Source organism: Sabethes cyaneus, chromosome 2, assembly GCF_943734655.1.
Source record: "Sabethes cyaneus chromosome 2, idSabCyanKW18_F2, whole genome shotgun sequence".
Taxonomy (NCBI): domain Eukaryota; kingdom Metazoa; phylum Arthropoda; class Insecta; order Diptera; family Culicidae; genus Sabethes; species Sabethes cyaneus.
In genome coordinates, this window is record NC_071354.1 from 245,836,879 (window position 1) to 245,849,528 (window position 12,650).

At 38.9% G+C, this 12,650-nt stretch overlaps 1 protein-coding gene across 1 annotated transcript in view; it reads left to right on the forward strand.

Annotated features, from left to right (window-relative positions):
* Positions 1 to 12,650, forward strand: part of LOC128734554 (alpha-tubulin N-acetyltransferase) — a 47,071-nt gene that overhangs the window by 23,765 nt on the left and 10,656 nt on the right. The window contains exons 4-8 of the mRNA XM_053828811.1: positions 2,214 to 2,363; positions 2,560 to 2,804; positions 3,161 to 3,272; positions 3,484 to 3,640; positions 12,027 to 12,070. Coding sequence (XP_053684786.1) covers positions 2,214 to 2,363; positions 2,560 to 2,804; positions 3,161 to 3,272; positions 3,484 to 3,640; positions 12,027 to 12,070 — 708 coding nt within the window. The remainder of the gene's footprint in view (positions 1 to 2,213; positions 2,364 to 2,559; positions 2,805 to 3,160; positions 3,273 to 3,483; positions 3,641 to 12,026; positions 12,071 to 12,650) is intronic.

Sequence of the window (12,650 nt, forward strand, 5' to 3'; positions counted from 1 at the left end):
ACTAAATTTCGTGCTCTTTGTGAACGATATTTGTGATAGACTTGACTGACAAATTAATATTTGCTTATGATCTGAAAATCTGCAGAACTATTAAATCTTTTTTCGATTGCAATCTACTACAGCATACTGTAAATGGCGAACTTGTCTAAATGTAATGTTGTTTCTTTCTGCCAACTTCATAACCCGCAACATTTTACATTCAGAATTTCGACAATCGACAGAAGTTGATATTTAATTAGCACGACTAGTTGTAAAGTATACGCTTCATTTGAAAAATTCTACAAAAATGGTCAGAAACTGTTAGCAACAGTGTTACACTGGGTTAGTTATTTTCAAGATTTGAGGGAATATGACGTTGCGCCTACGCAGCACATCTTTATTGACTTCGAAGCAGCGTAGGAAACAGTCGTTCGAGACCAACTATGGCAGATAATGCACAAACGTGGTTATCTGGACAAACTAAAACAGCTGATCAGAGCGCATCACGAAAACGTCGAAACCGAGGGGCCCAACGTGCGAGCCCAGATAACACAAGATCGTAATAGAAAGTCCACAATAAGTCGTATGCATGTCAATTTTACATTGGAATTGCATAATGATTAGAATATGTCAAAGCGAAGTGCACAATAAGTTGTTTTACAGTGGTGCGTGTCGTCATATACAACTTGTGGCTGTGTACAGATACAGTAGTACAGATGATTGTAACATTTAGTTAAATCTAAATCATATATTGAGAAGTATTAAGTTGCATGTTCCAAAAACTGTTGTATAGAATTCAAGATACAATTAGAAATTATTGTCAAAATGTTTGCACGTATATTGCCTCCACTGCAAATAAACAGAGCTCTGACAAATTTTAATACAATTTCTATATGATTAGTAATATAAAAACAAAGTCAGGTGGTCAGTAACTGTCCTGTACTCTGACAGCTGGCTGCGAAGTCTATCGAATATAACCACAAGTTCGAGTTCCGAATACGGAACTAATCCTTTCCTTTGCTTTGATAAAGATGATTCTATTTTTTAATATTTTGTCTAAAATTGTTCTTCAAATTTAGAAAAAAAAATTACAAACAAATAAATTGGCCCAAAATGTTGTTAAGTCAAAGCAATATAAGAAGATGTTCAAGTGCATCAGAACTGAAACCAACACGTTGCGTCAATACAATTCATAAAACGGTCCAAGCGAAGGCACACTGCGATTTTACACTACAGATTTTTTTTTTCTTGTTACTACATTCAGGATCGCCAAGTGATTCCTCCAGTTAAAGGCCATTATTTTCCAAAGCCTTAATGTTGGCCATCATCCAATTATATGACTTGATGCAATTGCTCATCAATCGGACCTCTGGTTCTAGTTTCAAAGAGATCATTCTGAAATTTTAAAAATAACCTTCAGAAGTGCTGAAGTCGATTTCAAGTCTTGCGATGAAGCACTAATCGATTGCAATATTTTATCCGGATTTATTTGTGAAATTTTGTAGAGAGATTCTTCTAAAATTATTAAGAATATATGTCGATTTTAGAAATATTTAGCTACTTCCTATGTATAACAGTAGCTAGAATCAAGTCGTTGGTTAAACAAATTTGATCTGTGATGAAATGAATGATAATGAACATATTAAGTAAAACCTATTCTTAGACAATAGCAGCAGCTTGAATTATACACCCGGCACAGCGCATCACACCCAACTACAGTCACCGTTATCTGCTTGTTGATATGTAGGCTGACAGTGGCTTATTTGCATAACCCCTTTTATTAGCTAACGAACGGCGCTGCGGTACAACAAATTCAATGTTAACTGATTATATTATACTGCATCTAAATAGCTCCTAAAAAATGTCAACACTCAATTAGCGGCAGTAACCAGTTCCGCCGGATACGATGCGATCGAATATCGTAGAGCTGGTTTTACAGCTGTCGGACGGCCGTTTAAAAACGGAATCCAACACAAGCTGCTTAATCGCCAATCGCACCAGTTCCCACGTGCCTTTTTAAGGAGTCCATCCAAATCGATACTACCGTGTTTGGCTGTCACGCGTTCATGCATGCAAATGCTAGGAAGTAGGTGGTTGTGTGCCATTTACGTCCACTTCCTTTTATGATGTTGCTTCCATCAAAGATGTTTTGGTTTTAATTAGCTTAAATTGAAAATTAAGTCTACAGGAACAATAGATTGTAAAGTTCAATTTTATTCTCTTCCATCTTGCAGAGACGCCACCGCACAGATCGCTGAGATCATCAACTTCGTCGGACAGATGTCGGCCACAGCCCAGGGACTGTCGAATCCGGTGACAACGTCACAGAAGTTGCGAAACTCCGACCATCACATTTACCTTATGTTCGAACCCAACGAGAAGAAGTGAGTATGAATTTGCCGGTAGCAAAAGTGCTGAGTCCTGAATCGATCGAAAAAATTGGTCCACTGTTTTATCAGATTTTGCCCAGTGGTGAAATACAATGTTTCGATTTATTGCGTGTTTTGCTTCACTTTCATGCATCACGAAAATTACTTAGTCTAAGTTTTAATTTTTTTTTTCCGTTTTGGGTTATCGCAGTGGACTGGTAGTCGGAATATTGAAAGTCGGTCGCAAATCGTTGTACGTGTTCGACCAGAACGGAGAAACGGTTAATGTTACAGCACCATGCGTTTTGGACTTTTATGTGCATGAATCGCGGCAACGTGGCGGTCTCGGACGGGAACTATTCGAGCACATGCTGAACGCCGAAAATGTCCAGCCGGCGGAGATGGCCATCGATCGTCCCTCGGAGAAATTGCTCGGTTTCCTGCAGAAACACTACGGTAAGTCTAGCTTTGATTTGAGTTCGCAGAGCATTGTCAGACACGAATGGCTACAAGTTCGATTAACAAATGAACATCTAAATGGTTTCTTATCGATGGGCAGCGTAAATATTTGTTTGTGCTCTTCCTTGCTGGCCGGAACCAGAACATTTGCTGCGAGAAATCGCCTTTAGCATAACTCCGGATCCCGCCCAAACGAGTAAACAACACTCAACCGACACGCAAACACTGCACCCTGGTTGTAACTGTGCAGTGGAAGCAATTTATTACCCGGAGTTAATTTCGCTTCTTCATACTAGACCGTTTTCCAGTGGCTAGTTAATTTTCCCTTTCTTTTGCACTTTTCCATTTCGCAGGACTGTACAACAAAATTCCACAAATGAACAACTTTGTTGTGTACGAAGGTTTCTTCTCTAGCAAGCAGAATGCCGCCGACATCGATGGCCGCCGCATGCACATCACAGCTAGGTATGTATGCTACATCCTATCCTAAAAACTGAAAATCATTCCCAATATACACCTCGTAACACGTTGCTTCGAAAACAAACGCGCTAATTTATTGGGGTATGGTTTGCACCATAATCACGATCATAGCAAAGAACAAAAATAACCCCCAAAAACAACTTGTCACTAATCTCCCATAATGGATGCTTCTCTTGTCTAACCCCGCTATCAACAGTCCTAACACCAATCTATTCGGACCCACATTCACCACCGGCCAGGACAGGCGGAGGTCCAACTCGCAGACGCGCCAACCAGTCATTTCCCCGCCGGTCGTCCAGCAACCCCCGGTGGGACGCTATGCGGCAAAACGACCTTCCTGCAGCATGGCACAGGTAGGACACAAGCAATAACTTTTCATTTTGCATCATTCCTTTGGCCGCGGCTCTTCCGTTGGCACACTTAACAAGAACAGTACACCATCTTTGGTCTATTCCCTATAAAAAAAAAACTTTAAAATTGTTTCCAAAAATACGTTCCTTTAACACCTAGCGAAACTATTTCAGCGCCAAAAGTATTCTTCTGATACTGCTTTAGGTCGGTTTGAGCGTAAATTTAGAACTGGACTGTCTACGCTAACCGTTCACAGCCGAAACGCCGCATAGTTGTTTGTGATAAAGCGTGCATGCAAGCAAGAGCCATTAACATGCAAATTCAGTTTCTTACTTTTAAGGTTTTTTTCTCCTCACTTAGATAGGTGACACGCTATCACCCCAAAAAGCCAACAGCCAGCCAGTCAGCCGGCCTGAGTGAAAGCGTTGAAAGTGGAAAAATGTCAACGTTAAATTTTGCAAAATTTTATTACTCACCATTTCTCACATTGGGCAGTAGTGGCTTAATCGTTTGAATGCAGTCAAAAGACGCATAAAAATACTAATTTCCTCCTAGGTTGTCTCAAAGTTGGCTTTTATATCCGTTTAATGATTTAGTTGTACCTACCTCTGTTAATTGACCATAAAATTCCAACAATACCGGTGACATTCTGATTTGTACTTGGTGAGATGGCACAAAAAGGGAAAAATAAAATAAAAAGACGAACGTCTAGTAAATTGATTATATGTCTACTATAAAAATATGTCTGCACATTTTGCGGTGGCATCCTACCAGTGTGTTCGGATTTGAAATGTTTTGATAATGGATTGTATGGCATTTCATTCTCTTTCAATGGTGAAAGTTTTGGTGCAATTCATTCCGATAGAAAAATGCGGTGATAAATAAATTCAGACCAAAGGAGAAAATTCATTTCGGACAAAACTCTAGGGTCAAGAAACGTTCCCCTAAATGGAAAACTCTCGTTCGGTTTTATCACAAAACATGTCATAGTGGAACTTACGATCCACTATGACAAAAAAATGTATCGTCGAGCCGCCCAGTTTGATACGAGGTAACCATCAGCTGTGAAGTCTGTCGCCGAAGGTCATTTAATGGAAATAAAAAAGGCTTTCGATAGCTTAAATCAATACGCTTAAGGAATACGGCGGCTGTCGAACGATATTATTCGTAGCAGTTTAAGTGAAAGGCAACAATTTGTGGCATTCCCAGATGTCAGTCACGAGTGTTCTAAAATCTATAAGCATTGGAGTTCCACAAGGCAGTAATATCGGACCACTTCTATTCTTATATAAATATAGGGTATTGTTGTTATCGTCGGGCCACTGTTATGGTCGGGCCATCACGATTTTACAGTTTTAGTAACTCATGATATCTATGATACAAACATTGCAAAACTTCTTACTGTGATAGCTAACTTTTCACAATATTGTGAGTTTCAATCGTGTATTCAAAACACCCGTACTGAATTCAGTGACTAAATCTTCCAAAAAAAAGTTTTCCACGCGCAATGAACTTTTCTTTAGGAAATGATTCATGAAATGTAATTATCGAGATAAATTTTGAAAATGTATGAAGTGTGTTGTGCTGCACACGTAGACTATAGAAAAATCCCCTCCAGTAAGGTGTTTGGGAAGGCTAAGGTGAAATACTAGAAAAGCGCTATTTGTACAGGTCGGGTCACTTGAGTAGTCATGGTTAGGCCACCATAATTTTAAGCGCAGAAGCGCAATAATCGCTAGAGAATGTCAGTCACGTAAAATGTGATGAAATGAAGCAAAATTAATACGATAAATACTTAGAGTTTTGTTGTTATTTCATTGTAGTTGTACAATTCGGAAAAGGCAATTGTAGCAATACTGATTTTACAAGATCGCCAAAATTTCGCAAAAAGGCAATTAAAAATAGGGTATTTGTGCATATATGAGCCGTTGGTCACGGAATTCATTCCTTTCATGTCTCTGTATAGAATTTCAATACGTATGTCTTAGATTTTCTGCGGTGGCCCAAGCTGTACAACATGGCCCGACTATGACAACATTTTTTGTCTTCACGTAAATGCCAATCACTTTTTTATTTTTCAAACAATTAGTTCAAAACTTTCTGGAAATATACCTTATTCTTAGACCTTTGCCACGATGTATTTAGATTTCCAAAATTCCTTTTGAAACGAAAGTTATGGGCGAATTTCAAAACGTGGCCCAACCACGACGACACTCCCCTACATAAATGATATAGAAACCATACCACCCAATGGAATTCCAAATTTATTTGCTGATGTTACTGCATTATTTATCCAAATCATGATGTATCCTCTATTATTGCGTCATCCATAAACCACCCGGACGAACCAAAAAGATTCGCACAGAGTCCCTGGGATCCCTCGCATTGGAATTATGTGAAGTAATTCTGCAGAGGATTCGCTCAGAATGCCTTGCTTGGTTATTGACCAGGATTCTTATGTGAGAATCCAAGAGTTGAATCTCCGGAATACTTATAACTCGCTAAGGGAATCGCCTGCACTAGAAAATAAGAACCCTTTGGATTCTAAAAGCAGGAAGCCTGACTGGTTTTGTTGTGTTATTAAGGCTAATTTTTCTACACGTGCTTACTCCTTCTAACGAACAGATTGGCATGACCTTTTCGTTCGGATTCTCGTTCTTATTTTTTCATGCCCTGCGACGAGTTTTTGCCAGTGTGTATTTGGCTATCAGCTACGGTTATCGCTCTCGTTCGTCATTGCAACTCGAGCAGTTGATATCGAGCATAAGATAAAGAAGAAAAGAAGAAGTAAAGCTCACGCTCGCGAGCTGATGGTTCCATAAGTGGACTGTGTAGAACGACGCTACTAGGCTGTGTGCCTGCGAGTGTGTCGGTAGCAGATTGTATGCACATATCAAAAGCGGTTGAAAAATTTTATGTAAAACTATTGCCAACCGTTACTTTTCCTAGATTACGGAGATAATTTTCAAGCATCTTGAACTGTTGAAATAACCGATTCTCAAGAAAATCAGTTAATTTCCCTTGAAGTTTTGTAGGAGAACAGGAGTTCTAAATTTGGGTTTAATTATTGTTTTCCGTAATTTTCTATGTACCTATATAAAAGTGAACGTGAGTCTGTATATTTATATGTATGTGTATTCCGCCATAACTCCTGAACATCTTGACCGTTCTCCGCTTTATTTGGCACACATGTTTCTTGACATAAGGAAATCAGCACCGGGGAGTTGAAAAAAGGGTGATCTCTAACGAGGAGAGGAGATTTTATTTCTGATTTACCTGTCTCTGACTCTGTCGCGGTTCAACGTAAACTTTTTTTTGTTTTTTTTGGGAAGGAGTTTTTGATACGAAGATGGTAAACTGGATGAAACTAGGAAATTTCGATATTCGTGCCGTAACAACGAAAAACGCAATCGATTACTAAGCATTTGTTCTACCTACTTTATAATTATTGAAGGCACATTATGATAACGAGCAGCCTCCAAAAAGGAAGCGAAAGATACGTATACGTTATCAAACGCGCCTTTAATATCTAAAAAAGTTCCTAAGCAAGATTCCTTTCGCGAAAAAGCAACCTCAATTTTATTCACCACATCATGTAATAAAGTGGTTGTAGACTTACCACTTTAATAAGCATGTTGTGATGAATGAAGAGGAACTTCTACTAAGCTTGTTTCGCGGATGTGGTGGACAACAATCCGCTCAAGTGATTTAAGCAAGAAAGACGTGAAACTGATTGGTCTAAAACTTTTTGCTTGCTCGTACGTTGCGCGTCCACCTATAGGAATAAACTTAATGGTTATTTCGCGCGATTGAGTTGGGTTGTACCCAGTAGCAATACTACCCATAAACATCCTTGTCAGTGTGTCTAATTTTTCTGCAGTAGAATAGGGTATATTCCATCTATTCCAGGAGATTTGTATGAAGAGAAGCTGTACACGGCCCACTCCATCGCTCACTCTGGAAAGTGATTAGAAACGAGACATTCCAGGATTTCATTGTCATTCGAACAGTATTCGCCGTTCGGACTTCGAATGTTATTAACCTAATAATCTTTCGATTTTGACAGTATTTTATTAAGTCCACTTGCCTCGCCGAAACTGGAAACGTTGCTGCAGAACCTGTGCCAGCTCGTGCGTGCTGAAGATCGTAGAGCCTTTGCATAGGCTTTCCGGACCTGCTTGAAAGGCTGCACGCCATCCCTGCGACGTCTATTCCAGGCTCTCCTGCATCGTTTCTTTAGTTTCGCGAAATGTTAGTTCCACCACGGTGTTCCTCTAGTCGTTTTAATAGTTTTTAGCGGGCAAGCTACTTCAAAAGCTTCTGCAATAAAAGATGTTGTGACATCTACAGCCACATCCAAGTCGATCGATGCCTCAATCGTCGGTTCGAATCCTTGATATTTCGTCGCCAGTTCCTCCTCAAAGAGTTCCCAGTCGGAAAATCTCGGATTGCGAAATGTTGCAGCGTTCCAGGAGACACCCAAATGATCAAAATATATAAAGTAAAAATGTTTTGGATCGTTTAATGGCAGGTGGGACTTCAATTTACACTTTTTCGGTTGGTACCCAAGTGTTTTTCCTATTAAACTACCAGCGCACCCTATGGAATGATTAAGACTGGAGGAACAAAACTAGATATGAGACTATCTAATATAAGGGTACGGCGATAATCATCACACGCAGCTTACTCAGTTTGAATAAAGCAAATTTGAGTGCGCTGACCGGTTTTCTGACCAGATGCTGTTCGAGCAGATATCACCTAAAAATATAGGTAAGCTTCAACGGAGACTGCGAATTATCGGAAAGGGCGTCCTTATGCCTAACGAGATATGGTCTACTGAACCGGAAAAGGTAATGAACTTCATTAAGGAAGTCATACTTTCTTAGGGGAAAATGCACAATTATAGCACTCATTTTCGTAGTGATGGACCGAACTGGTCATGCATAAATAGCAAACCGAATATACCACAATAGATCTATTGATCATCTAATGGTCATAGAGCGATTAAAAGATTCTACAAAAAATGTTCCGCCATGACTCCGGAACGCCAGGACGGTTTTTCATCAAACTTGGCGCATGTTCTTTGACATAAAAGACCCAGCACAGGGGGATTGACAAAAGGGGGGAGGCAAGTGGGTAAATGGGTACAGGAGTACGTCTCTCTTGTATTTGGCCCGATAGCAGTTGTACAAGCCCTCTGAAAGGGTGACCATTAACTAGGGCGAGGTTCAAAAGCATAAAAAATGCTTTATCTCGCTCTATATGGATTACCGAAAAGCCAGATTTACAAGTGACTAGTGGACAACAGTGGGAGGAGCTGACAAAGGAGCTAGACACATTCAAATGAACAAAAATAGTTTCGTTTCATGCATTAAAAGAATTTTCGGTTCAATAACGAATGTATAAGTGGCTAAAAGACGAAAGGGTCCCAAGTAATATCGGGCTATCAACTAGTTAGTCCGTAAACTATACTCGTGAAAAATGCTATCTAGATGCAAGTGGAATCTGCTAGTAGACTTAAAAATTTTGAATGGTCTTATCGGATTCAAATAAAACTTTCAACATAACGACCCAAAACAATTTTTTTAAAATGGCACTCCTCTGATTCTTCTTACTTACTTTACTCTTCTCTTTCGAGCTTCTCTTCCCTTAAAATTATTTTATCTCTTCGCGCTCTCCTCTATTCCCTATCCTACTCTCGTGCTTCCCTCCTCTCGTCTTCTCTCACTCTCTCCCTTCTCTTTTCACTCATTTCGTCTATTTATCTATTATTTATTTTCCCTTTTATATTCTTTATCTCTCTTTCCCTCTTGTCCTCTTTTCTTTTTTTTTCCCGTCTCTTTCCTATTTTCCTCTCGCTTCTTTGTTCTTTCTCCTCTCTTTCCGTTTTTCCTCCATTCTCGTTTCTGCCCCCTCTCGTGTTTCTCCTCTATTCTCTCTAATTTTTCTCTCACTCACTCTTATTTCTCTCTCTCTGTCACACACACACGCACACGCACACGCACATGCACACGCACACACAACACACACACACACACACACAGTATTAATTCGTGATTCTTAGTTAGTTAGTTCTTAGTGATTCTTAGAGAATATACGTCCAATAAACAGTCTGTTTACAAAATTGACAGATTATTTGATTGAAAAAGTTCACAATTTAGATTATATAGGGTAGTCGCATCATTAGTTGCGCAGTTAAGTACAATGTAATTTCTTTTTTCTTGTTTAGTGAGGATATGCTTCAATTAATGCTTGTAGGACTTAAATTTATCAAACACAAAGCATTTGTCGCAAGACAAGATAATTGCACTCGTTGTACGACAAGCTTTATAAAGAAAAAAATGAATTTTCCAATTCAATTATACTGTACCAATAGTTGCGCTAATGTTCTCTTAATTAAGTTTGGCGTTCCTTTAATTGTGTTAATCCGTATACATTGCTAGGTTGCTAGGTGAAAAAACATTTTAGCGCAGCTATAGAAATGAGCGCCTATAGTTGTGCGCTCCAACTGCGCCTATAGTTGTGTTGGATTTTAGAAAATCGGCATTTTAGCAAATAATGCTTTAATTTTAAAAGGTGTAGTCTAACTCTCTCTAGTCTAGTCAATACTCATAAGAACTTATTTTATATAATGAACATAATTGTTTTATTTAAAATGCTACGGTAACGAAGCTATGCATTAATAACGAATAGTAGGGCAACTATTGGTACTACCACAACTATTGGATCAACAACCCTAGCTCTAAACGTTTTTTATGATAAAAATGCGTTTTCTCAACAATCATTGAGTTGGTCATTACATCAACTATGAAACCATGGGCAGTATAATTGATGCCAGCAATAGATAGAGCAGGAAGATTTGTTATGATTTTGTTGTAATGAAGCAGCTTCAATACAAATTAGTATCGAAGTCGATCTTTATTATGTAAGGAATATTACTTTAAGATTTATGACTTGAAAATTAAAGTTTCCATGCACTGACTCATGGTTGTCGCAATAACATGTATCATACCTTTGATGCTTTCTTCGGCAACAGACAACAGCTCTGTCAGCCACTGTTACATATCAGCTCTTTTACTCTTCTTTTCCGTATTGCAGGCTAACCTACAAAAGAAGGAGATTTTTCCGATTTTCCACTTTCCTCTGTTTGCATACTGAATCGTAAAAATGCCGGCCTGGTGAGCCTTCCGCCACTGCCACTGGCCGGAGTTTTTTAGCATCCATTAAAAATAAAATACAGCAACGTTATATCACTTTGGCCGCATTTTGAATCGCAGCCCGGCTTGCATGACGTCGGACCATGTTTCTGGCTCAATGGAGGTTCGTGTTTGGGTTGGGTGACAGAGCGGACTTTGTTTCAACATCTTTACCGCCGACCGAACCGAAGGTCGCGCACTCTCCTGTTGTTTGGTGGTTCGTGCTTTTAATTAGCGCTTACAACGGCACTGTATTGATTTTCATTCAAAATCTCATCAGTCATACGAACTAGTTGTAAATGGCTTTTGAATTAGCTTGCCACTTGCAAAGCCATTCAGAAGCTTCATGCTCAAGTGGCACGTAGCAGGTGCCTTTGTGTTAGCCTCTTCCAATCAGCTCAAAAATATGGGCTGGTTATGAAATAATAAAGCAGAAATAACAAAGAAAAAACTATGCTTTGTTTGTACTAAACGGAACCGATTAAGTACAACTGAAGCATGCAAATGAACTACTTACTGATACCATGCTGGATGAGAAGCAACGACAGTAGGTTTATATTTCAAATGCCCAAACTCAGTCCGAAATGGCTATAGTTTGGTGCATCTTATATTGTACCATCATAGTGATACTAATCACTTCCTGACGGAAAATTGTTACATCGATTAAAGTTTTTTTCATGTGCAAATATACCATTGTATAGCTTACTACAAAAACTTTTATCGGAAAATATTTGTTTCCTCCTTCCGAACCTATTTTTTGCTGCTAGTAAACGAAACAGGCAAAAATATGTCCGATATAAAATTTAAAGCCAAAAACTTCTAAAATTGACCTCAAAGCAACTGGATGGAGCATAATTAATATCGTAAATTTTATCCAATTACAAACAGTACTATAAGTGTAAATGCTATGCGTTAGACTTTTACTTGGAATCTAGAACAAAACAATTTTAGGGCAGATTATTACAGTTCTCAAAACCATAATTCGTCGGAAATTACACTCACTTCGAGGCATGTTATGGTTGCGCTTTTTAAACTGACTCAATAATTACAGTGCCTAGTCATGGCTTAATTTAGTCCCGCATGCCACCTTCCATGGTGCTCCAGTGGTGGCGGGCAATTTTATGCTACAAACCAGAAAATTGCTCCCTAAGTTATAGATATAACTAAAACCAATTTTTTGCTTTTATTACAGATAATTCACAATAGTCCAACTACGGTTACAACCGAACCTAACAGGTAAGTTAGTTTTATTCTTATCATACTAAAGCTGAAACGGACAAAAACTGTACAATATTCAACGGCGACTGCTTTCGAAGCCAACAGCGGAACAGATTGACACGTTCTTTCGTTTGCGAAGCGACTTGATTGGCTGACCTTTGATTTGCTTGCTTTTTTTTTATTTTCAGAAATTTTATATAGCTCACCTCCTTCAATCTACTGACACTCCAGCCTACTAGCCTATAGCGCCTATAACGTCACCCACACGAAACACCACCACCCCCGCCCCCTCTCAGAAAACATAGAACGGATATTTATGGTTTATATTTATGTTCATCATTCACACCACCAGCATCCTAAATTATATTGTGATTCGTTTCAACCGCGAGAGCCTCATACGATTCTGTGAAGTATTTTTTTCCATTGTTTTTTTTTTTTGACTATTTTATAAGAATACCATCCTCTACGAACCTCTACGTGCAATCGAAATGAGATAAAAACGAAAAGCAAACTTAGAAAAACAAAAACTCACCGTTAGGAAAGAGAGCAAGAAAGAGAGATGTGAGCTTCTTTGCAATATGTTAATTTTTTTTACCAC